Here is a 27,696-nt window from a genome sequence, read left to right as displayed (position 1 = left end):
TGACACAGAGTTAGAGTTTAGGATCCTGATGGCCTGGGGGAAGAAGCTCCTCCTAGGTCTCTCAGTTTTTGCCATCAGGCTACGGAAGCGCTTACCAGATGGAAGCAAAGTGAACAGACGGTTACCAGGGTGATTTGAGTCCTTGATGATTTTTACAGCTCAATTTTTGCAGCGTTTGAGGTAGATGTCCTGCAGAGAGGGGAGAGCAGACCCTGAGATGCGCTCAGCTAAGCACACAGCTCTCTGTAGTGCTTTGCAGTCCTGATTGGAGCTGTTTCCATACCACACTGAGATGCACACAGAGAAGTCAATACACTTTCTATGGTCCCTGAATAGAAAGTTTTCAGGATTGCTGGTGAGACCCTGAATTTCCTCAGCTGTCGCAGATGGTACATTCTTTGCCTGGCTTTCTTAACCTGTGTTTGGATGTGTGTAGTCCAAGTCAGGTTGTCAGAGATGTTTACACCGAGGTACTTGAAGCTACTCACCCTCTCCACAGGGGTCCCACTGATCATAAGAGGAGTGCAGGGCCGCTGCTGTCTCTTCCTAAAGTCCATGATCAGCTTTTTAGTTTTGCTCACATTCAGAGAGAGACAGTTGTCCTGGCACCATGATGTGAGTCTCTCTACCTCATCCAAGTATGCAGTCTCATCGTTGTTGGAGATGAGGCCCAGAACCACAGTATCATCAGCGAATTTGATAATGGATGTGGAGCTGTGAGAGGACACGCAGTCATGCGTGTAGAGAGAGTAGAGCAGGGGACTCAGGACACAGCCCTGTGGGGCTCCTATGTCCAGAGTGATGGAGTTTGAGGTGAACTGGCCAACTTTCACCACTTGAGGTCTGCCGGTAAGGAAGTCTTGAATCCAGTCACAGAGTGAGGAGTTTAGGCCGAGGTCTGTGAGTTTATAAGGCCGCTCGATGGGGACTATAGTGTTGAAAGCTGAGCTATAGTCAATGAATAGCAGCCTTACATAATTCCAATTGTTGCTGTCCAAGTGTGTGAGGGAAGAGTGGAGGACGTGAGAGATGGCATCGTCCGTAGATCTGTTTGGGCGATAGGCAAACTGAAAAGGGTCCAAAGTATCAAGGATGGAGGAGCAAATGTGGCTCTTTACAAGTCTCTCAAAAACCTTCATGACTATAGATGTGAGGGCAACTGGGCGATAGTCATTCAGGCAAGAGGGTTTATTGTTCTTAGGCACAGGGATTATGACAGATTTTTTAAATGAGGTGGGGACCACGGAGGTAGCAAGGGACTCATTAAAGATAGACGTGAACAAACCAGCGAGCTGATCAGCGCAGGACCTCAGAACACGGCCGGTTATCCCATCAGGTCCGGCTGCTTTCCTGACGTTCACTTTCTTTAGCGCCCTCCGAACCTCATCCTCCGACTCTGTGATTACAAGATCATCTCTGCTCTGCCTGCTGCTTCCTGATGTGCTGGACGGCAGAGACGCGCCGCTGCCGTTGCAATCAAAGCGGCCGAAGAAGGTGTTTAACTCGTCGGCCAGCAACGGATCTGCTCTCACCTCCGCGGAGGATTTGTTTCCGAATGCACAGATGGTCCTCAGTCCCTGCCACATCCGTCGAGAGTCATTGAGCTGAAAATGAGACTCAATTCTCTCTCTGTATCTGTGTTTAGCGGCTCTTACTGCGCGTCGGAGAGCATAGCAAGATGCTTTGTACTCGCTCATATTCCCGGTCAGAAGAGCCTCATTGTAAGCGGCAGTGCATGTGTTAACCGCAGCACGGATTGTTATGTCCACCCACGGTTTCTGGTTGGAGAATGTCCTTATCGTTATTGTTTCTGTAGCTTGCTTGGTTAGCGTGTTTACAAAGCTTAATGCTACATCCGTGAACTCGCTGACATCAGAAGAACTCGCCCGGAACATGTCCCAGTCGACGTCATCAAGAGCCGACTGTAGCATAGCTTCTGAGTGGGAGGACCAGCGTGTCACTACTCTCTGCACCGGAGGATCCTGAAGGAGCTTTTGTTTGTATTCCGATGTGAGGAAAATGGCGGCATGGCCCGATTTGCCAAAAGCTGGTAGTGAGCAGGCTTTGTAGGCATTCTTGAACTGAGTGTAGCAATGATCCAGTGTGTTTGGTCCTCTAGTTGGACAGGATACATGTTGGTGAAAGTTTGGCATGACCTGCCTGAGGCTAGCTTTGTTAAAGTCTCCCGCGATGATAAAGGCAGAGTCAGGATGTTTGTTAATGTAGCCGCTGAGCACATCGTGAAGCTTAGACAATGCCAAGCCAGTGTCCGCCTGTGGTGGAATGTACACAGCAGTGACTATGATCGATGAAAACTCCCGGGGCAGATAAAATGGGCAGCAAATAATGGAAAGATGTTCCAGATTAGGACGAGCAGGAACGCGACAGAATGGAGATATTCCTGGGATCACACCATTTCTTGTTACTCATGAAACACACTCCCCCACCCCTGGATTTACCGGCCTCTGCTGTTCTATCCTTCCGAAAAACAGAGAAGTTATCACTTGGCATAACAGCAGTGTCCGGGACCATGGACGAAATCCACATTTCTGACAAACAAAGGATGTTACAGTCCCTTATGTCCCGTTGGAAACTAATCCTGGCTCTGAGATCATCCATCTTATTCTCCAAGGATTGGACATTTGTGAGCAGAATGCTCGGAAGAGGAGGACTGTGAGCCCTTTTCCTGAATCCCAGCGTGTTTCCCGTGGCATTTCTTGATCCTTCGCCTCGGGGGGTTATTGTTCATCTCTGCATTCTGAAGAATCTCCAGAGGCCATGCTGGACTCCTGTGTCCTGGAACAGGTTGGTGTAGCGGTTTCCAATGTCCAAAAGTGTTTCTTTGTTATAGGTAATCAGTGCCGACGTGAGATGTGTAAAAAGAGAAAGTAAAACTAAGTAAAAAAAGTAGATAAAAACACAATCTTAGCAGAGCGACCTGGACGGCGTCCGAACAAAGCGGCGCCATCTTGATTACTTGATTTATAGTGTTTCTTTAAGTTTCCAAGAAATCATAAAAAGTCAAGTTTCGATTCCCATACATAAGAAGGCAAGTCATGAGATAAAAAAAAAAAAGTTTTCAAACTATGGGTGCTATGTAGTCTGATTTACTAACAAATTGTTCATATGAGTCAGTTCTTTTAATGAATCACTCAAAAAAAGATTTACAAAATCAGTAGTTACCAGTTTGAATCAGTCTGATGGACGCTTCACTGAACAAACTCACTGAATCTGTTAAAGCAGCCCCTGAATGAACAAACAGCATGACTTACACTTGATGAACTGCAAGGTCCATATAAATCCATAACTAATCCTTGCTCTTACTTCTTAAAGCTGCAGTTTGTAAGTTTTACCTCTTTGTCGCCATTGAAAACCTGGATTTGCAGCTCTGTGCAGAATTATCTTCCGTGCGTGGAGTTGTGATCCGGTGTTCCGGCACAGCTCCAGTGTGGATGAATCTTAAGTTTTGAGGAGTATGTGTGTCAGTCTGTCAGTCACCGCACAGGTGTGGATACTGTACTCAGGAATCACAGATTCTAGCCTACGTCTTGGAATATAGGACCCAAATAAGAATTTTCACCGTATATTGCCATCTGAACAAGTAAGTAACAAGTCCAAGTAACAAGTAAGTAACAAGTAACCTGGTGGTGGTTGAGGAGAGACCCCCCACATGATTGTAAAGCGCTTTGGGTGTACAGCAATACACAATAAGGCGCTATATAAATGCATCATTCATTCATTCATTCATTCAAGTCTGCCATGCTTGTTCTGACCAACTGAAGAAAAAATAATTACAATAAATCGCGCTACCAATGGTGATTAAATCTAATGATCGGTTAGCTCCTATCACATCAAAACGTGCAAATTATTATTATTGTTATACTTTATTCTCAAATTATTCATGTTAACAGCATCAGCATTGCGTGACATTGCGTGTGTATTAGAGTGTAGATTTAAATTTCTGTACAGTCTAATCTAATTGTCATACCATTCGAATTTCATATTAATAAATTCTATTAACCCAAAAAGCAAACTATGCTCCCTTCGAACTGGTTGTCTTTAAAAGCATATTTAAAACTGGAATTTAATTCCATTCACATGTGTTTCATAAACACACAATCCTCCATCAAAATGATAAATTTAATTATTCCAGCTGCTGTGAGAAAAGGCTATAAATGATCCGCCACCTGCAGGATCCTCACATGCTATAGCCTAGTAGCCGGGACCACTTCTTTATGTTTACAGACATGACATAATGACGCAGCAGCATGCTCGAATTTCCCACGAAAACCCGTACCACTCAAATTAGAAAACATTATTATAAGCTAAGTGTTGTGAATCAGGCTAAAGTAAGGAGGTAGTTTTAAACACTGGCTGGTTATGTACTTGCTCAAATATTGATTTGTGAGAATTGTGGTGCTCAAGAAACATTTCTTATTATTTTAAACATCTGTACAGTCACTTTTTTATCACTTTAATGGATTTCAAAGCCCAAACTTTTGAAGGGTAGTGTACACTCATCTGAATAAAAATGGAAACACTGTGATCACTTTTATCACATTTTCACTCTAAGGAACATACTAAGAAGGACAATGCTGGTTGTCTGAAGGACTGTGTGTTGGATCAGGTGGTCGGTTTTACAGGAGCTCCCTAAGGAAATGTCCTGGCTCCTTTCCTGTTTACACTGTTTTACACAACAGACATTGAATACAGCGCTGGGTCATGTCACCTACAGAAATACTCTGATGACACTTTGATTGTTGGATGTGTGAGAGGAAGGATAGTACAGAGAAGTCACCGGTGTCTTTGTGGACTGGTGTGAGCAGAACCTTTGAAAGTGCAATGTGGAAAAAATAAAAGAGTTGGTTTTAGACTTAAATAGGAAGAGGAAACCTTTCACCCTTGTTTGCATCCTTTGGGAAGATGTTCACATGGTGGAGTCCTCTGAGTTCTTGGGAATGCACCTGAACAGCAGGGTTGACTGGTCTATTAACATCCAGTCAACACGTGCAAGAAAGGACTTAGGTCATTCAACATATGCAGAACAACAATATATTCAGTCTATGGTGATATTTGTATGCAGTAGTCTGCTATTAAAGGACAGGGAACTGCTAAGGAAGGCAGGTTCTGTCCTGGGAACAAACTCACTGAAGGTGGTGACTGAGAGAAGGGTGCTGTCCAAACTTTTAAACATTATAGATACCTTCATAACAAGAGCACTTTCCATTCTAGAATCATCATGCCCTGGTGTAACACTGAGAGATAGAAAATCCTTCCTGTCCGCTGCCATTAGTCTGTACACTTTATCCCTATACTAATGTTAGTCATATATTTGCATTACAACCACTTCCTTTAAGAACTACACATTTACAACACATATACATACATAAAGGCTAGTTTATACTGGGCGGCCCTTATTTTTGGCCTTTTGTTGAAATTCTTTCTTAATGACCATATCAGCATATAATTAATAATTATACAACACCATTAGCAAACTGTGAATTAGGTTAAAAACGACAACAACAGAGCAGCATGTTAATCTTAAAATGTTCAATTACGCTGATGCCGATCATTGACTGACAGGCGTTCGAGTCTCGGCTCACGGACCTTTTGCTGATCCTGTCCCCCCTCTCTCTCCCATTTTGTTTCCTGTCCACTTACTGTCCTATCGAAATAAAAGCATAAAACGCCGAAAATAAAATCAAATTACAACACTGCTGATGAAAACTGATCTTTGAAAAATTGCGATCTGATCTAGATTGTAATGAAAATCCGACACGTGCCTCAGCCGCAGAAACAAGAAACAGATTTCGGTGCTCTCTGACAATTTGCATAATGAACTGTGTTCGTTCTTCTGTCTTTGAGAGGAGTCTGTTGTACTCTTGGATACACCTCTTTCTTGCATTTGCATTGTTCCAGGATCTTCACTTAGGAAGAATAACAAAGAAGTTAGGAGTCTTCTGCTCTGCATTTAACTCATCCAAGTGTTCACACACAGCAATTCCTACAATTCCTGCCAGTACTGAAACTCGAACCCATGACCTTCAGGTTACAAGTCCAACTCTCTAACCATTAAGCCACGACTGCCCCTCATCTGACATCAGAAAGAGTAAAAATTTTATCAGTGAACAAAAACTTTGCTAATGACACCAATCAGGAAGTACCTATTGATAAAAAGATACATTTTTTGAGCATACCCAAATGACAAATTATTTGGATGATATTTTGAATACAGTACCTACTTCTATTGAAGAAACAAATGAGTGTGTGAGAGGTTAACATTTCCAAAAATAAATAAATAAATATAAAACAAATAAAAATAAATAATAATAAAATATTACTGGCTGCATTTTTATAAATTAAAAAGACAGTAAAAACAGTAATACTGAGAAATATTACTGTTCCAAATAACTGTTTTCTATTTGAATATTTATATTTTTCAATGTAATTTATTCCTGTGACATTTCCTATTATTATCAATGCTGAAAATAGCTGTGCTGCTTCATATTTTTATGGAAACTGTGATGCATTTTTGACATTTTTAATAGTTTGTTTTATTTTTTCAAGTATCCAGTCCTAGTATATAACTTTTTATCTTTCATTTCTAAATTTGTTTATTTTGAGATTCATTCTACATTATCATTATATATATTATGTATAAAACACTATAGGTATTTCACATTTTGCTATTACAATCCAATTCATGTCTAGTCCTTCTGGGCATATTGGAAGGATAGAATATAATAATATTATAGTGTATTTTTGTGACTATCACTGTAAACTGTACACTTTTATTTCTGTTTATATTTTTGTTTTGTTGTTTATGTTTTTTTTTTTACTTCAACCAGAGCAATGGACAAAATTAAATTAACCAGTCTTTCATTTATTTATCTGCAAAATAAATAAAGCCTCTGCTGGCACAGAGAGAGAAGTGTTTCGTTGCTTTGCTAGTTCATGTCCCACCTTTCTGACTCCTCCTAAAAGGAATAATTCATTCCTTTTCTCTAGACTGTTTTGAATTTTCATTTCAAACAAATGAAAAGCTTGTGTTTTCCAAACTTTTGGAATTTTGGCAAACATGACTGATGCCTCTGCTAAATAGAAGTTTAGAAAGAGTTTTATTAAGGATGAGCGGTTATTAAGTCCAAGATTCACCCCCCTCCCATGTTTATTTAAGAGCTTACGCAGCAAGCATGCCCCAGATATAGACGTGTGCTCAGACCTTATCGTTTCTCGCAATGAGCATGTCTGACAAAAGGCAGATTAGGCAAGAGGTGCTTCAAGAATGTGTCTCAAGCCCTACTGACTTTTCTTAGACTACCTTGTCATGTTGCCTGTAGGGAGCTTGAGTTTGGCCAGCAACAATACAAAAGCTACAAGCAGGTAAAATGCAAATATGACAGACCATAATATTTATTTTTTTGATGTTGCATGGGCACACAGTGCTAACAAATTTCCTCAATGATGACTCATTTGATGATATTGGCTATAACAGTGTCTAGCTGACCTACAAACACATGTAAGTAAATAAGCAAAGTTGTTTTTATGTTGTTGCAGTTGTTGTAAACGTCTGTTAAGTTCTTATGTGAAACCACAGCGATTTTCAAACACTAAAATGCATAAAAGTATACAACAGGATTTACAAAAAGATATCAACCATCCTCTTAAATGATTTACCTTCTCAACTCATCAAAACTGTTCTTATTCAAAAAGTACTTATTTTAAATAATCTAGAGCATAACTGTCTGTCTGCGCTGTTGTGTCTCTCCATTTTAATAGAGAACAGATAATAGGAACACTTCTCATGACCTTAGACCTTCTGATGTCATAACCTAATGACTAATGTGAAAACTTTTCCAGATCCACCATAAATCATGCCATTTTCTACAACAAAAGGAGGTTGAGTAGACAAAGTGATGATGGTGGAAGCTTTAAATGTAACTAAAACCTTTTGTAAATTTCAGTTTTCTTAATGTGAAGTTTGAGTAATTCTCTACTGCCCACAGCTGAACACAGACTGAACTCTCATCTTGTTCCAACTCTATTTTTATTTTATTTATTTTTTCATTCCTCCTGTGATGAAAAAGCAGACACAAGTGGATCATGATTTATACAATTTTTGCATTTTTAAAAAAATACATTTTATTTTATTCTAAACTTCAAAAATAGCAACAAAAAAAAAATGCACATAGTTTTTTTTTTTTAAATAAAAAAATGCACTTTTGCTCCGTGCAATAAGGAGTAGCAATATGCATTGATAAAAAGCTCTTTCTACCTGATCTAACCCTTATATTTAATTTTATTTGAATAAACCTTATGCATTTAGGTTGATTCAGACTTTATATTCCATCTTTTATGAAGTCACGTGATAGCTTTCTGTGAGAAACATTTTCAAAAGTCACTATTAAATTTTATCTCACAAATCTCACTCATGCTTGTGTTTATAAATAAATAAATGTTTGAAATTATTTGAGGTGATGATAATTAGCAAACAAGGCTAAAAAAAGAAATAAAAATAAAATAAATAAATAAAAAGTGAAAGTGAAGACTTTGAATATAGCAGACAACTCATGTGGACTACTTTTGTGATATTTTATGGTACTTTTTATAAGTATAAATTCACTTTACCAGAAGCTTGGACATTCATTTTTTGTGTGTGAAATATTTTATATACTTTATGACTTTATTCTAATTCTCAGTCCTTCAACTTAAACTCCTCAGCAGTGGTTCTGCAGCCCATCATCAGACACCCTGTGTCAGCATGTCAATCACAGTCACCACACAGACAATCAATTTGCCCTTCTTTTCAAATCTTTCTTCCCCTCTCTCTCTCTCTCTCTCTCTCTCTTTTGTTTTTGGTTCAAGTGCCCCAGTTATGAAACCGCGTACATCCCACTCAGTCAGAGGTTTGAGCTCCTGCTCCCTCCCACAGGGTATGTACCAATATGCGCGGAGCACATTTTCACAGATGCCATCAGAGGACAAGCATATGAATTACCAGGCAGCCTGCCATCTTTGAGTTCAGACAGAATGGCATTAATACCAGATGAAGAGCCCAAACAACAACAGCACAACAACATGAAAGCCCAAAACAACTGGGACCAGGTAAAGGTTTCATCATTTTATATATTAATGTCTTGATTAACAAAGACTCCAAACTCAACTCTCTCTCTCACACACACACACTTGTTCTCGCTCTCCCTTTCCCCCAAAAGTTGTGACACCATTGGAACTACCGGCAGACTTGAGGGACTCTGTGAAAAAGGATCCTGTCAGCAAATCACGTTACGATTAATAAAATATATGCCACTGTTGACCATGACTTATTCAAGAGCTATTATAAATTCATGCCTACAATTAAAGAAAACACAATCGTTTTAAAATTGAATGGCAATAAATATTAGTATTACCCAATTAAGTCACAATTAATACTAAGCAGGTTGATTAGCTGCAAATGAACATTCCAATTAAAAGATGCACTTACAAATGGAATGAAAAGGGGAATTATACTGCCCATAGCATCTGGCCGCATGGAAACGTGATGAGAATATGAGCTAGATGGACAAAGGAGAGCTATAAAGGGATAATATATGGTGTCTTTGCGAACATTTTAAACTGTATTTTTTCAGTCTTTGTACATTTGTTGATTAGGACAGACTACTGCTGCTACCTGTGAGAATATAATGTTCAGTTTATTAACATAAACCATTTCTGATGGTATAATAAAGTGTGACAAATTAAAACACTCTATAATTCTGCCCTCGGGTGCATCAAAAAAGGCCAGAAATCAAATAAAGGAGGTGTGAAAAAATCAAGGAAGATATGAAACTCAAGGAAACAAAGATTTTCATCTCAAAAGATATATGAAATATGATGACATGACAATATATAATATATTATGATATGATAATGATGCAAAAGGGATTAGTAAGTTTTATCTTTTGTTTTTCTTTCTTTTTTTGAAATATATTTGGCAAATATGCAAATTGCTGGAATTGTGATAATAATAAGACACGATTGCTGAACATCAAATCAGCATATTAGAATGATTTCTGAAGGATCATGACTAGGGATGGGTACCGAAACTCGGTATTAAATCGGTCTCGGGGCTAAATTATGAAAGACCGGAGTATCGATAAGCTCTGACGTTATCGGTACTTCTGTCGGTATTGGAGAAATTAAGAAAACACACATACATTTATTGTTGCTCTCTCTCTCTCTCTCTCTCTCTCCCCCCCCTCTCTCTCTCTCTCTCTCTCTATATATATAATGTCGCCAGCTGTTTTTATGTGCAATAATATTCAAACATTTGTCTATGATGCATTTTTGCTATGCGCAATTCAGAAGCCAGATCGCGCTCACGCGGATGAGCTTCAGCACACGCAACATGAAAGTCCTGTTTAATTATGATAGAAGAGAGAACCAACTATTCAAACATCTGCTCACACTTTCCTATGGCTGTTATATTAAGCTAAGTATTTTTTTTTTTTTTTTCGATTTTGGCTTCCAAGGATTATAGCCGCATTTCTTCACAACTCCCTTCCCTTCATAGCGGCGCGGATTCGTTCCTCCGAACCAAAACTTAACATCTGAATCAGCTCAATCAGTGATTGTTATAAAATGCCGTCTTTACTGTTGCTACATTGCAGGACATATTTGATAGTAAAACGTTGACAGTACAATCTGAACAAGTGACGCTGTTCCCCAGGCTGAAATGTGTGTGCGCGCGTGTGCCTGCGCGGCGGCGTGCTCCAAAACGGACAAGCAAAGTACACTTTGAGCTTCGGGCGCGTCGAAATAACACACAAAAATATGCCAAAAAATACACACACAATGTGTCAAAATGGCCGGTTATGAGAGTCTTCACTTTTGTTTTAAGTGGACGAGAACAGTTGGGAGAAAATCCGATGCGTGTCAGTATATTGTCTTAAAGTGTTAGACTGGAGCATGAGCAATCAATGTTAATCAAAGAACAAAATGCAAAGAGAAAATCACCCACAGCTCTTAATCTGAACAACGTTATAGCTTTAATAAACATACATCTATCAGTACATACATTGAAAACTATGCAGTGCTCATTTACATTTGATTACTTTTGTAACTATTACTTACCTGAACATTAATATTAGTAGACCTTCATGGAAAAATGAAAGCACTGTTTATTTCATTTCGTTTGTGTGTTTGTTTTATTGTATTTGTCAGTTTGTTTTACTTTGTTTGTTTGTTCATGTTGTTACTGTATCTTATCTTATGTATATAAAACACAAAAAATGCCTGCACTTCGTCAATTTGTAAATGCACCAGTGTGCAGGTATTTTTTGTTTAGTGTTTTATATACATAAGATAAGATACTGTAAGAATATGAACAAAGAAACAAAGTAAAACAAAAAGTACCGATAAGAATACCGTTAAAGTACCGGATCGATAAGCAGTATCGATAAGAGTAGTAATACCGTTAAAACCTTAACGATACCCATCCCTAATCATGACACTGAAGACTGCAGTAATGATGCTGAAAATTCAGCTTTACATTACAGGAATAAATGACATTTTAAATTACATATTAAAATAGAAAACAATTATTTGACATTGCAATAATATATTACAATATTACACAAACTTTTGAAAAGTACTCTGTGTGTGTGTGTACCTGGTATTCATCACATTATGGGGACCAAATGTCCCCACAAGTATAGTAATACCACTAAATTTTGACCATGTGGGGACAGTTTTTAGGTCCCCGTGAGGAAACAAGTTTATAGATCATACAGAATGGAGTGTATTGATAATCTGAAATAGCAGAAGGTTTCCTGTAAGGGGTGTAGGGTCAGTGTAGGACGATAGAAAATACGGTTTGTACAGTATAAAAACCATTACGGCTATGGAGATTCTCCACAAAAAATGGAAACCTGTGTGTGTGTGTGTGTGTGCATATAAAAACTCTAAATCTAGACTTAAAAACGTTTTAATAAAATAAATGTGATGAACTATACACTTAACCATTGCTATCTGCACAAATCTGTTTTGACATTAAATTAGATTAGATTAGATTCAAATTTATTGTCACTGTGCAGAGTACAAGTACAGAGCCAATGAAATGCAGTGTAGACATGTAACGATGCACATAATAAATCAGCTGATTATATTAACATATTTGATTTAACAAATATCATTAGATATGAAGGCAACAAAACAATTAGTGCTTTGTAAATAAATGTCAGCCAGTGAAACAGCCTATATCAAATAATCCAACCAAATAAACCAAATCAAATAATCAAACCTTGCATACAATGTGAAAGGATGAGATAAACCTCAATCTTAACACACCCTGATAAAGCAGCTGTAATGAGGAGGCATTAGAATATAAAACATCATCTTGGCCCAGTGAGTTTCAATGATAATCAGGTCAGTGTTTTATTAGAATCAAGTACAGTTACTGTATCAGCGTATTTAGGTGCATGTTTGCAGTACTGATAGCAGCCTTCCTGCACTTAGACCCCATATTGATAATGGCCCATTTTGCTCGGTATAGACATATAGGTTGCATAATGGACAGTGATGTAGTCAGCCAGGAACTTTGTTTAATATAAGCTTGTTGTTTTAATCGACCTTCTTGAAACCACGCTGCCAGGGCACATAATAAATAGTATCCAAAATAGTTTAAATTTACGTAAGGCTGGTAAAGCAGACTTGAACCCAAGGCTTATGTGGGTTTTTATGTTCACACAAGCAATCGCATTTTCCCCCAAGTCCGACCACCCACACTGTGATATTTCGGGCGTAGAAAGTTCAAGGGATATTTGGCTCTCGATCCCACTGCCGTCCCCCACACCCCCTCCTGCATAGCTGTCAGTATCGCATCTGAAGGAAAGGACCGGTAGGTGAGATTGTCAGATGCAAATATCACTGCTGATCATTTGGGAGAAGGTTACGACATGGCGGCAGGAGTTCTGTCAGGGAAATGAGAAAGATCGAGGGAGAAAACAAAGGCGAACCTCAGGAGAGGGTTTGTAATTCCTCCTGATGCTTCCCGAGCTTGGGTTGACTGCAGACAGTCAGGCAGGCTGTGCCTCACCGAGCGCTGGTGTTTCCTTTGAGGCCCCCCTCCCGGCCGAGGGGGAGGTGGAGAATTGCAATCCCACCCCGTCAAAGTGTTCTCTCTTAAGCACTCACGTACACACACATACACACACATACACACAGCAACTCTCCACAGGAAAAGCAAGAGACAGAATGCGCAGCCCCTTCACAGCAGCTCTGATGCGTCGTGGTGTCCAAATGGGATCCTGCTACACTTTGATAGTTGGTTAATTACTCATATGATACCACACAGATGTCTGGGGGGCTCTAGCCGAATATTCGTCTCACTAACTCACTGACTGACTGACTGACGGGATCCTGGGGAAGGCAGACATTTAAGGAGCGGTAGGTGAAAAACCAGGAGGCATTTATAATTCATAAGTGTAGCAGTTTACATGCCGTTAAGGATCCCTTTAGTGCCTAGCTGATGCTAAACTGAGATGCTACTTGAAGGGCTGTCTACTAAATAGTTCCTTGTGTACCAGGTGGTGGCAGGGACTTTGAACAGGAAACACATCTTGGCTCAGAAGTGTTGCTTTGCTGTCAAGATAATGAAAGGGGGTTTCAAATGATTCCAAACAAGATGAGAGTTGATTAACTTTTCTCACTTGTGATTTTCCTGTACGAATAGGCTATGTTTGTTATGGATTTATTTAACTTATTTGAAAGACATTCAAATAATTTCTTTGTTGTCAACAATAGAAAATAGACATTTTAATGCTCTTCTCAGCATAAGTGATTCAGTTTGTTCAAAATATGAAGCTTTAAGTTGTTGGAAAATTTGGTAACACTACACAATAAGGTCCTATTAGTTAAATTGTTATGGTATTTATTCATCTTTGTCAACATCACAACTGTTAGCTTATATACATTATGAAATACTAACTGATGCAGCTTTTGATTTTAATAATGTAGTAAATGTTGAAATTAACATTGATATTAATAAATGCCTTATAAGTTTTTCTCATTGTTAGTTTATATCAACTAATTAAGTTAACTAATATTAACAAACTGAGCCTTATTGTTACCAAAAATATATCTGATTGATTTAAAACCATGTAATTGTTACTAAGCAGTGGTCTGTTCTAGATTTCCTATTGTGAAATTCCAAGATAGCTTTACTAAGTTTGGGGAAAATGCCCTTATGAATACCAAATGCAAACCAGAGCGGGAATGCATGTTGAGGAAACCAAAGTGATGAAAGCCATTCAACGGGCGCATTTTAAAAATGGCAAATGAAAAAACAAAAGCTTGATGCTGTGCCACTAGCACCATGCCAGCACTGATGGGTACTTGCCGGGAATGACAGGAAAGGCAACGTCTCGTCCCCGTAGCATGACAGTAACTCGTACTGGCACTCTCCATCTGTGCTCCTCCACTAAATCCCTTTTGAAGTTGTGTTGAAGTTTTGCAGATCTAGTGCTATACTTTTAAGTAATTCTCTTTGATTTTGTTTTTGATTTTTGAGGCCTGCGTCTTATGTCTCTTTATTTTGTCTGCTTGAGCTGCGACAAACTGAACTCTAACTTCCTTTATGACATGAATGTGGTTTTGATGTCCGTCCTGTTGTTTCTTATCCCACAGCTGTGCTAAATAGCCGTAATCAGGCTCTTATCACCTCATCTGGAAATCAAAGAGCGAACTGCGTTCTGCAATGGGGATTACGACACTGTTTTTGCTAATGGCCGTCTTGGCCACTGTTGGAATATGTCACATTAATGGAACAGAGGAAGTCCATCAAAACCTTACTACCTCCAACATCAATGTGCATAAAGGTCTCCAGCCCACAACCAGAAAAGCCCTGCTGGATAACAATACCAGAGTGAAGGGGCCTCCACCCTGCAAGGACCCTACTTCCATCAAGCTCTATTTTAAGTATATTAACACAGTTATTTCCTGTGTTGTGTTTGTGGTGGGAATGGTGGGTAATGCCACCTTGCTGAGGATTATTTACCAAAACAAGTGTATGAGGAACGGACCCAACGCCCTCATTGCCAGCCTGGCTCTTGGAGACCTCATCTACATCACCATAGACATCCCTATCAATGTCTACAAGGTAGGCACAGATCGTTTTTTTTTTCATTATTTTCAACTGGTAGGAAGCATGACATCATGTTGCTCTCAAAGGCTACTTTTCACAAAGCCTATAGAGCACAATACAAAAGAGAGTACTCGAGCACAGGAAGGGAGAATAAGCTAGAAGAGGAAGTTGGGAGGGGGCTTAGATGCACAGGGCAGGGGCGTACAATTATATACGGTCATCCAGAGTTTATCTCTATGGCCGTCCTATTATGGTTACTGAGGTTTTTGTGATGAGTGCAGCAGGGATATGGCCTGATAAAATAAACAGGGGACTGAAGGGCTGCCATCCAAATGAATAGCCCTGTTCTGACTAGTGCTTCATCACTAGCCAAAGTCCCTTGTCTGATTTTCTGCTCATCAGTGAACACAGTACTTGACAGTGAACAGAGGACTGTTAGCAGATGGGTCATAGATTTTAATGAATTTATTCAAAAATAGATGAAATATGCAATTCAGACATACAATGATTTCAATACACTTCTTCAGTGAAGAGCATATTTTGAATTTCTGTATTATGCTCCAAAAATGTCAAGGTCATACAACTGTCCTGATATCGTAATTAAGAAACAAGCCTCATAAAAAAAAATTAAAATAATAATAAATCAAATGATCAAAACGTATTTTGGCATCATCTATTTTTTTTTTTTATGGGATAAAAGAATGAACATTTCAACAAAACTGCTTCCTGTTTAATAAAAAGTCATGTAGCAATCTTTTAAAAACATTTGGCCCAAATTCTTGATTTTTTTTTAACCAGCATGAATACAAAGAGTACATTTCTAAAAACTTGGCAATGTATTAAACTAGAGTGTTTTTTCCTTTATCTCTTGCACTCTCATTCCTATCTGTAGTCTGTCTTCACAATTTGCAAAGTTAAAACACTCTCTGAAATGAGTTTAGCACTGAATGTTTGTCTTCCAGTTTTCAGCATTCATAAAGTCAGCTCTTGTTTTACAAAATTCATTTTGAGAGACACTTCAACAGGATATTGGGTGGAGATGTCAGATGAACATACTCTTAAGAGTTTAGAGATCAGACATCTCGAGTGTTGCTTTATTAGGCCGGAAGGTGTCAAGTGAAAGTTCATATGAAAAAAACATCAATGTTTTAAAACGGAAGTGTAATATTTAGCATGTCTTGTTTTGTGACGCACAGACTCGTGTGCACTCCAGACCACTGACTTCCAATATACATCAAATACACATGACCAGGATGCACCCGTGAGGAGCTTCCTTTCTAAACCTGAGCATAATCCACATACTTTTCCTGTTTAACAAAAGGCAAGGTTCTCAGAGAACATTGTCAAGGCCACTTAAATGATGAGATTTTGCAGAAGTCCAAACCAAAATGATGACGCAAATGTCATTACAAAAAAGGGGTACACTTCAAAAAAGGAGACAGGAGGTTCTTGTTTTCAGCACTACTGGAGTCTTGCAAGGTGCAGACAAGCAAAAGTATACAACGACCAAGGGAGTGCCTGGGCTGATATACAAGCAACCATTGAAACAGCTCTGAAGCCATTTCATCAAGACAAGATGTGTGCCCTTAAGGCCAAAGACAGGAACAGAGAGTAAAGCCAAAAAAATCTGCTCTTTATTTAAGCAAATTCCAGAAATCTAGACAGCTTCAATTATGGTCAACATCTCCATTTCTTCTTTTCTTTATAAATAAATGTCCAGACATAAGCACTTAAAATAAGTGAGAACTCAGTTGCTCATTTCATCCACATTTACTTAATCTTAATGAATTGTATTCTACTAAAATAAACGATTAGCTTGTGGGTCATATGGCTGAGGAATCATACTCATGAATGATTCTATTTTTCTTGCAGCTACTTCTCACAAAATGGCCATTTGATGACAGCTCTTTCGGACTCTTCCTGTGTAAACTGGTGCCTTTCCTCCAGAAAGCATCTGTTGGGATTACAGTACTCAATCTGTGTGCTTTGAGTGTGGACAGGTAAAGCACAGCTTCGCTATTTTGATGACAAAGTGTACATACATGATTAAAAACTGCTGACATACTGTATTATTATATCTATAATCTAAAACAGTGGTTCTTGACAGACCAGTTTCAGGTCTCAGTCAGGGGTGTTTGATTAGTGAGCTCCAGAAATGGGTTCAAAACAAAACACAAAAGTTGAAATACTGACCACTTTCAGTGTTTTGTTATTCTAAAGCTCATTCACTTTTTGCCTTTTATAGAGTTTTTCTTCAGAAACTCATATATAATCTAATAAAATAAGGCTTGAAAATAATTTTGCCCACAAAACCTTCTCTAGTTTGACCTTTAAACTTTGGGTCACAGTGAGGTTCATGTTCAGATTTCACTGCTGAGGTCTTAAAGTCAGGGATAGACAAAGGTCAAAAGGTCTTTAACTCTTCTACCTACTCTACCTACCAAGCCATTTTGATTGATTTAGTCATTAAAATACAAAACAATAATACTTTTCCACAATATTTGTAATGCCAACTAAATGCTACGTAACGTGGAATCAATCTGCAATTGCATCCATTTTTATTCTGACACCAAATGGAAAGAGGTAATTTGCCAAGTAACTTAAATTCTTAAATTCTAAAGTTTTGCGTGAGACCAAAAAAAAAAAAGACCACTTTCAGCGTTTTGCTATTCTAAAGCTAATTTCTGAAACTTTTTGTCTTTTCTAATTTATCAGCGTTCTCAGAGATTTTCTTCAGTTGGAGTTTTTCTCCAGAAATGTATATATAATCTAAGAAAATAAAGCTTGTAAACACTTTTGCCCACAAAAAAACTCTTTGTATTTTTTTTAAAGCTGTATTTCCTGTATCATCTTGATCAGGGTGGTTCCCATGAAACCATCTCAGGAAACAGTGCATTTGTTTGTGGTTTAGGGGAAAAGGCGGGACGTTAACTTGTCAAGTTTTTGATGAATCAGGGCACTTCCTCTAGTTTAGAAGGTCAGCTCTAATGGGCACCTCTCATTAGAAAGTATTTTCCTCATTAGGAGGCAGAAGCCACCTGCCCACCTCAGTTTAATCACTACCATAAAGAACAAGAACGAATAGCTATCTTGTTGTACAATTCTACAATAAAACTAAACTAAGACATTATACTTTGGCCAAGTTAAGTGTAAGCCAAAAAAAAAAACTGAAATCAATGAAATTAAATAAATTTACCTTTTGACAAATTATCTCAACATAAAGTGAGCTCCTTCTGATTACCCCCCCCCCCCCCCCCCCAACAGAAAATATTATTATTATTATTATTATTTTAATCCAGCACTATAAAAGCAGATCTGAGCCACAAATATCTAGCAGCCAGTCGCGATTTTTAAAGAATGAATCAAACGTCTGGCCTTAATTTCACAACAGCACAGTTGCTTTCAATTAGTTTGTGAATCATGCTAAGGAAATGTTCAGCACATCTCGTCCGATTCGTGTTCCCCATGTTGCGTGAGCTTACATATCATGTCTTTCTCAACTGTCTGAGTGTTGGCAAAGTAGATACATCTCCACTTAGTGAAATATAAATGCCCCATTGTTGTTAAACAGGAATATTCAAATGGGTCATAAAAAAAAGATATAGTTACATATAAAATCTTGATGCACCGTTTTACAGAAAAACCCACAAGAGAAAAGATATTAATGAAACAAACAAGCAAACATGACTTTGAGCAAAAGGAAACAAGCAGCCAGGCAAACCAGTGACTTTATCCAAACAAACAGCTGAAGTATATCTGTGAGCATTTTAGTAATATGAATATTAAAATACAAAGCAGTCTTTTCATTAATCTTAGATCAACCTTTAAGCATATTGTAGCTATAAACCAGTAGCTGAATGTTGCCACAGCTGCACAGCGATTCAAAAGTTTTCCCATGCGATAGGAATCTGATCAGTCAAGCTTCACAGGTGTTGACGTAAAAAAAAAAGATGGTGTTGAAGACTCCACATTCTTCTCTGAGGTCATTCACAGAAATGTTTAGTGTACATGAAGTGGAGCTTCAACGATATGTCTTTGTTTTGAAACAGATGAGCAATCGTCTGAGAGTTTTGTTAACGGTTGTACCTTTTGTGGCTCAGGTACAGGGCTGTAGCGTCCTGGAACAGAGTGCAGAGGGTCGGCATTCCCCTCTTCACTGCCATTGAGATCTTCTCCATCTGGGTCCTGTCCATCATCTTGGCTGTGCCAGAGGCAGTGGTCTTCAACATGGTCACCTTTACCTACAAGAACCAAACCATCCACACTTGCATGCTCAAGCCTGAACCTGGCTTCATGATGGTACGCTCCAAACCGGATGGATGTCATGCAGACGTCTTTTCCCCTCATACACATAAACACTCCTGTCATCTTGTCCGGTTGACCCTGAGCAGGATGCTATGCACTATTTCTGTGATCTTTGATCCTGGGAACAACATTTTGTTTTCTTCAGTTACTCCATGTAGGCGATATCTAGAGATTTCTTTCTCTTTGTTCATCCAAAGAAGTAAATTGATAACAGACCATAAGTGCAATTACAAACTGATGTATCTCTCTCAAGCAGAGCCATATGTGGAGATAAGAAACAGAGTTCATTCTCTCATATGAACCCTGCCATTAATCACAGAAACAAAAGACAATTCAGACGAGACTCAATACAGCACAATTCAATTATAAAAATGTAATTAACATTGTGTTGAGGTCACTTTGTGTAAATTTTTTTGGGGACCTAGGGATAATGGTCAGCGAATCATTTGTACAAAATAAGCCCAGCAGGGTGATCAGGACACAACGCAAAATTATTTTCTCCTAAAAGAAAGAAAGAAAAAACAACAACTAAAAGAAGTTTCCACTACTTTTCATGGACTAGTTAGCTAATATATACCACAGTTCAAAAGTTTGGGGTCAGTCATATTCTTACTAAACTCAGCTAAAATTCTTATTAGAGTAGTGCATAACATATTTAGCTAGAATTTAATCTCTTTATCGTTATCATCCCTTTATTTTTCTTAGCGGTTCATTGCTCTTCTGGCTTCTAAACATCCACCAAAGGTCTAAGCTCACCATTAAATCAATGCTGAGATCTTCTGATGCCATTTTTGTTACTTTTACTCCTTCAAATTAACTATTTTAAATAAAGTCGGCACTAAAAAAGTTGGTTTTATCATTTAAAAGAAATGTTATCATTGTTGTGACAACTCAGCCCTTTACTTATCTAATTTCATGACACATTAACTGTGTTTGTTTACTGTAGATGTAATGGATACTGTATGTGTTTTATCCTCTCTCAGTTCTACGTAAATTGGAAGGACTGGTGGTTATTTGGCTTTTACTTCTGTGTACCACTGGCCTGCACTGCTGTTTTCTACACACTCATGACATGTGAAATGCTCAACCACAGAAATGGAAGCCTTCGGATCGCCCTCAGTGAACACCTTAAACAGGTAAGAAGTCAGCCTTAATACTAATGATTATAAACTTCCAAGTCTGTATGATAAAAACATAATAATAATACAGAACAGTAAAAGTTTTTATCTTTTAGATTGTATTATTGTCTTTATGAACACTTAGATGATATCATGGCATACGTTTTAGCCTGTCTTGTATGGACTATTGTGGGTAAAGCCTTTGAGTTTTAACATGAGAGTATATTATATAACACTGAATATACTGCTGTTCTAATAGCTTGTTTATGCTCTGCAGCGGCGTGAAGTGGCTAAAGCAGTCTTCTGTTTAGTCCTGATCTTTGCTCTTTGCTGGTTCCCTCTTCATCTCAGTAGACTGTTGAAGAAAATGGTTTATGCTCCAAATGATGAAGGACGTTGTGACCTACTAAAGTGAGTTACCCTTTGCCAATTTTGACTCTTAACAGTGAGTGGACTGATTTATTTTGTACCTTACATACTTGCGCTCCTTGTGCATAAGGTATTTTTTCTGACGTAAAAGTTATAGCTTGTACTCTAAAGTGTTTATACAGTTGTGCTCATAAGTTTACATACCCTTTGGAGACTAATTTGTAGCATTAAAAAAAACAGTAAGTAAATAAAATCATAAAAAGTAAATCTTTTAAATTGTATATGTATATCACTGCTTGTAACTTAATTTACACAAGTTTACAACCCCTTTTTGTTGCCTTCTTATCATATAAATCACATAAAGCTATAGCTAATGATGCTCAAGGTGTTTTTTTATTAGGTTTTTATGATCTTTCTTAGTAAAAAAAAAATTATGCAAAGGTAAACTCAGAAGCAGAATTGATTATGCAACAAAACTAAATGAGTGTCCAAACTTTCAGCTTCCTGTTGATCATGGATTATTTTGGCATTAACTTGGCCACTGTGAACTCCTGCATCAACCCCATCATCCTCTATTTTGTGAGCAAGAAGTTCAAGAATTGCTTTAAGGTGAGTTTAAAACGGCTTGCTTCCTTCATTTGCCTGTCATTGCAAACAGACTCTCACAGAACAACTGTTACTAAATGTATGTCCTTGCGTCTTTGCAAAATGTGAAAACAGAACAAAATCCGCAACAGAACAATCTATCAGCGAATTATGCTTGAATTACAGAGACAGATGTTTAGGGTCCCGTGAGTCATTCTCAGAGAGAGAAAAGCCATGACTGAGCGCAGTTTACCGACAATGATGTCAGTGGGCTCCTTCTGAGTAATGAGGATGATCCCAAAGATACAGTGCAGCTGAAGTATTTGTGAGTCAAAGCAAAACAACAACAACAACAACAACTCAAAGTTCATGGGCCTAAATGCAAGCAAATTGATGATTTGTGCAAGAGATGGTGTGGATCCAAGAGAAATATTCAAAGTTGATTTACTATGGGCCAAACTTGGAGCTGCAGATAAGAAATACTGGTTCATTTAAAAACTTTCACCTTTAATACAATACAATGTGTCCTGCTTAAAATCTAAGCCAGGCTCATTAGAAAAATGTCCCTGAAGCAACATTTCAGTAAAAACATAACTCCGCAGTTTGCTTCTTGTGTCATGGAACTTTCAAATGCAAATGGCCAGTGAGTGCAGCTAAACAGTTTGTTCAACTGTGTCTCTGAAACAGATTAATGCACATCTATCAAAATTTTATTCCGTTGACTCCTCTATGCATCACAACAGTTAGAAAATTTAATGTCCAGTGAATGGTGCTAAAAGATGAATGCTTTATTGTGTTTGAAAATAACATACCACCTACCCTAAACCTAACAGTGTTAACAAAAGCACATTTTAAATAAACACATTTGTTGAAGCAACCGTGTCATTTCGGCTTCCTTCTCTGATTCGTTAAGCTCTTTTATTAGATGTTATGACTTGTATTTTACTGCACTGATATCAAAGTGTTCTGAAACACAAATGCAATGCTGTACCAGGTGAGCTATTGAACAAGTTTACTATGTCAGAAAAGCCATACATCTGGAGCTGGTAATGTAATACAACATTAAAATGTATTGGTTTACAAATCATGCATTATGTTGGTACAATCAAATGATTTTTCTTTGTTCTTTATCATTGCAGTCATGCTTGTGCTGTTGGTGTTACACCAAGAACCAGGTGTCCAGCTCAGGCCCAATTAACGGCACTAGCATTCAGTGCAAAAACCATGAGCACGGCAACCTCAATACTGACAGAAGCCTTCGCAAATACAGCGACTGAGAGGTGAAGGACTCACTCCAGTCAGCCTACATGCATAAAACGCATTATAGAAGCGGACATCATCCAATGCCAAACTTTGAGGTGGAAAACATTGTAACCATTCATATGAAACTAAAGTTCCTGTGCTCTGTGCAGTATCAGGCTGTTTTATATATAGCATCAGACCAGACAATGGACCTGATATATTTAAATACTCACGTAGACCTACAGCAGCTGTTCCCAGACTTTCAGAGGATTGTTTTGAAGTGAGCTGTGAGAGAAGTGGTGGGAGTGAAGACCAACAGGATGCAGCTGAACCCTCATCAGGAGCTTGACATGTTTTCCTTATGTAAATGCTAAACTATGAACATGCTCTGGATCGTCACTGTCCGAAGTGAGAGGAAGTTACAGAAAGGAAGAGTGAAGTGGTCAATCTGTGTTTTTTGTGTTCCTTCCTATGAGCTTTGCCAAAGAAACTCCCAGCATGCCGCTGAGGAGGCAGCCTATCCTTCAAATTCAATGTCCGGTTGTTATTGTTAGCACATTGAATGCAGTTATGGAAGTTTAAGCAAGGCTAGTTTTTAAAACAGGAACTTTCAGTTCGCAACCTGCCTCAATCTTTATTTAGTTGTCAAGTGAATCATAATGTGCGCTGGACGTCAAATCTTTTTATTTAGTGGAGTAGGAGGATAATGAAGATATGCCTTTGTGTTTGAATGCCAAATTAAGTTTATTGTGTATATGCTTGTTTAAGATGAAAATGTAAGCTCAGAATTAAATAAAAAATCAAAACATGAACATAAGACAGCAACTGTGAAATTAACCAGCTGGATTCAGTTCCAGCAGTAAGGAGGCAAATGAAACTTTGACCTTGCTGGGATTTAAGAGTAATTTCTAGGAATGCATCCAACTGCAACAAATGCTGTGTTATAGGGTAAAGAAAATAAAAAAGAGCATAAGGGCGCGGGAAAAGGGGCCTTTCTGTAATCAAAACAAAAACACCCAAGAGATAAAAACATATCTTTGCCTTTTTTTTATTTGACACTGTGAATTTTCTTTGAAGAGAACTCATACATGCTATTAACCTTGCATACATTAATATTATTAATATTTAATAGCCTCAGTATTTGTATATCATCTGTATTTTAAGTTGAAATATTTCTTGTTGTTGGAAAATAGTTTGGGGTCAGTAAGATTTATTTTTTTTTTCTTCAGGAAATAAAGATGCATTAAACTGATCAAAAGAAACAGTAAAGACATCCAGAATGTTACAAAAGATTTCTATTTCAAATAAATGTCGAACTTTACTTTTCAGCTGAAAATTAAATGTTTTAACATTCAAATAAATAGCTTTTTGAAATTTTAATACTATTTCACAAAATTACTGTTTCTACTGTATTTTTTGATAAAAAAAAATGCAGATTTTTCTAAAAACAAACTACAAAAAAAATCTTACTGACCCCAAATTTTTTGAAAGGTAGTGTATATGGAATTTTAAGAAATCCATTTGCTTCTTGATGTAATTTGAAAGTAATAATGAAATTATACACATTCTGACAGAGACATGAATCTTGTTAATTTACATGGGTCTTGTTAATTTAGCTTGCTGGTGAATATATATATATAAAAAGAAAATGATATTTTTGTAATGGAATTTGATGTTACAGATTATGCTTTTACATACTGGTCTTCAACATGACCACTGAGTGAGGAATGTTGCACATTTATAATATATATGAATTTAAACGTATTATAGCACTATAACAACCAAACAGCTGTGTTTACTCTATATGCTATGCAGTGAATAAACTATAGATTATTTTACATATCATGAATGACAGGTTAAAAACAACACTTTTTTTCTCATAGATTTTTATAGCATCAGTTCAATTTTCTAGATAAGCTGCTACTTATTTTTAAGAGTATTGGACCAGACTATTGATTCTACCACTTAAAGAAATGTTATCTTATCACTAAGTGTAATGAGCGTTCAGTGTTAAAAAAAGAAAGGTGCCTTGTGACAGCTGTCTGTTTTTGGCCTGGGAAGAAGCTCCAGTTTGGGAGTGATTTGTGATGTACTTTGACCCACAAGGCAACACGGCCCCTCTGGGTCATCTGTGTCAACCCAGAGGATGTGTACGGGGCACACTAGAGGATTAGATGTAAACTGTGGAGCTATTACCATCATCTGTCAGCAATGTCAGTTTAGAAAGTGTTTTTTTGGACAAAAGTACTCTGTCAGTCTGATATTGGTTTGGTCAAATAAATGTGTTTTTTATTTGCTTGTGTGAATTTTTCTAAGTAAATAAAGAAGTGTATATAATGGAGATGATGCTTATTTAAAAGCACAATAGATAAATTGATGGTCTGCTCTCAGACATAATTCCTCTGAAAAATAACATTATTTGTTTAATGTAGAGTTATATGCAATAACAGTTACAAATTTCAATTATTTATAATGCTAATCTTTTTTTTATATAAAATCACTCCAACACAATGTTCTAAGCTGAATACAAACCTACTCCACCAGCCAAAACAAGCAAGGATTTAATCATTTACAATGAAAATGTATTTTTGTTTCTTTTAAGACATTCTATATCACACATGAAATTAGATATTGAATTTAGAAGACAGAGACAAGTTTGTTTTCAGACTCTCGTCAAATTATTAAAATCATATTAATGTGAAAATCTATGACTTATCATCCGAGGTTTGAGATATTCTTTCTCATGCACATGAAACTGCCTTCCGGGAGAAGAAGGAATGGTTTTAGGTCCGAGGAATTTGGTGGGAACCTCCGCGCTTGCCAAGGAAGAAGCAAATGAAGCTCAAACGCAACAAAAAAGGCGAAAATAAATAAATAATTGAGTGCAATATACATCACTCAAACATTTACAAAAATACAATCTCAAACATCACTCTGCTGCTGAATTTAATTCAATTTGGAGAATTAAAAAAAAAAATAAAATAAACAGTTTTTAAGGATATGTGTGCTTTTTTGTGCAAGGAAATACAATTTGAAGTAATTATTCGCTAAAAATCCTCATTATACCTTAGGCTTTACTCTTTTAAAAAGTATAATACAATACATCATAATATATATATAATATCCTTTACTTATTTTAGCCTGCCTTCAGTAAAGATGTCTCTACAAAGCACATATGTTCTAAGGAAAAACAGCATTATATTGTAGCTCTCCAAGGCCAAACGCCCCAAATACAAGCAAACGTAGATAAGCTCTGGCTGTATTCTAAGGTATATTCTTAAGACTGTGCTCTGCCATAAATTATATTAATAACACATTTCTGATATTACATACCACCACTGATATTATACTTAAAAAGGCAAGAAACCAACAGCATTTGGATCAAATGTGTGGATAAATTGGTCTTAACTGTGAGAACTTGCAGTGCAGTCACCTCTATTTATGAGCATGAGGTAACCTTATCTGTCACGCAAGAGATTTCAAAACCATCCCGAAATGAATGCGATGACTGAGTGCCAAAACACTATTACAAAATAGTGAGAGCGATAACACGTACTAAGCTTTGTTCATCACATATAAGCATATATGGTTATTTTCTAATAGTATTTGATGTAATTGACTGCCGATGAGGATTGGATAGACTTATTTGTGCACAATTTCTGTCATAAATCTTTGGCCAGATGTTTGAGATTAAAATAATCAAACATATATTTTCTCTTTTTTTCTGTCCTTAGGGAATGACACCAATTCATGAAGATCAAAATTCACACATGTACAAAGACGTAAAGCCATGAACCAATAACTCTCTTCATTTAGCCCAACACGTACTGACGTCTAAATTACATCCAAACCAACAGAGAAGCAGAACTCTCATGCTGGGAGTCACATGAGATGTTAACTATGGACGTCACTCAGCGTTTAAACTTTAAATGTGTATCCAATTTTCTCAAACACACCGCCTGTTTGTCTTCCCTGCCCCGACATGGCAGAGTCCCGCATGGCATTTTGCAGCGATATCCCTCCAAGTCATCCAACAAGACGCTCACATGAGTGTGGCAAGAGCGATTTCTAATTTATAAAAGCCAAAAGGATCGATTCAATATTCATGAACAATCTGTCCCATCACAATGAGCCATTTCTGTAACTGCGGGGCAGTATGATGACAGTGCAGCGACATAAAGGAAAAGTTCTGCCTCTGCATCTTCAGGACTACTTTACAGCCTACATCTCCTTCAGTCCACAAACATTGAAAAAAACTCAGTTTTGAGTTTTACAGGTCAAGCTCCTGCCTCTGCTTTCATCATGGAAAGTTCAAGCTGTAGCTGTTTTTCCACGTAAAAGACTATTAAACTCGTCTTCCACATTTGGTGGGCAATTGAAACAGGCTAGTGGAGCTGGACTCTTATGTCTTCTGAGGGACTGCTGGGCAAATATCAGCAAATATCAGGCCTAATAATAACATCTGTAAATTTCAGCTATTGCACACTCAAGGTTATTTACAATTTTGATTTTAACCATTTAATTGTTAAATAAATGTATCAATTGCATAAACTAAACAATGATAAAACAAGCTTTTCAGGACAAAGATGCTGTGTATTAACTCCTGTTTTATATACTTGCACAAGCTTACCGATAAAGTAAAATAGTTGTTTAGCTAAGAAAAAGACATCGTCTAGGGTTCTGTGCAGTGTTACTCTTCACTTTTGTGCTGATACGGCATTTGTTGTAATTAGTTTAGCATGGCGGAAAAAAACACAAAAAAACTTTTTCCCCAGGAATCTTAATTAGAAACAGTAATTTGACGACTGTTCTGTTGTCCAGGAAAACAAACAAAAACATAAGGCGCATTCTTCTTGTTAAAAAAGAAAACAGTCTGGTTTTTGTTCAGGAACACTTTATATGGAATATAAAATCAATGGATTATTGCTATAACCCTGCATGGAAAATGTTGCCCCA

General features: G+C 37.6%; 1 protein-coding gene across 1 annotated transcript; it reads left to right on the top strand.

Annotated features, from left to right (window-relative positions):
- Positions 1-13,183: 13,183 nt before the first annotated feature.
- On the top strand, positions 13,184-25,079 carry LOC306873895 (endothelin receptor type B-like). Its single transcript, XM_079423427.1, has 8 exons — positions 13,184-13,425; positions 14,665-15,136; positions 16,994-17,121; positions 19,222-19,420; positions 20,410-20,562; positions 20,822-20,955; positions 21,414-21,522; positions 22,638-25,079. Exons 2-8 carry the CDS (start codon positions 14,735-14,737, stop codon positions 22,773-22,775), a joined length of 1,263 nt encoding a protein of 420 aa, XP_079279553.1. The 5' UTR covers positions 13,184-13,425; positions 14,665-14,734; the 3' UTR covers positions 22,776-25,079.
- The last annotated feature ends 2,617 nt before the right edge of the window (positions 25,080-27,696 follow it).

The sequence above is a fragment of the Barbus barbus genome (assembly GCF_936440315.1).
Source record: "Barbus barbus genome assembly, chromosome: 8".
NCBI classification, from domain to species: Eukaryota; Metazoa; Chordata; class Actinopteri; order Cypriniformes; family Cyprinidae; genus Barbus; species Barbus barbus.
The sequence above is the reverse complement of the archived record's forward strand: the minus strand, read 5'-3'. Positions and strand labels throughout refer to the sequence as shown.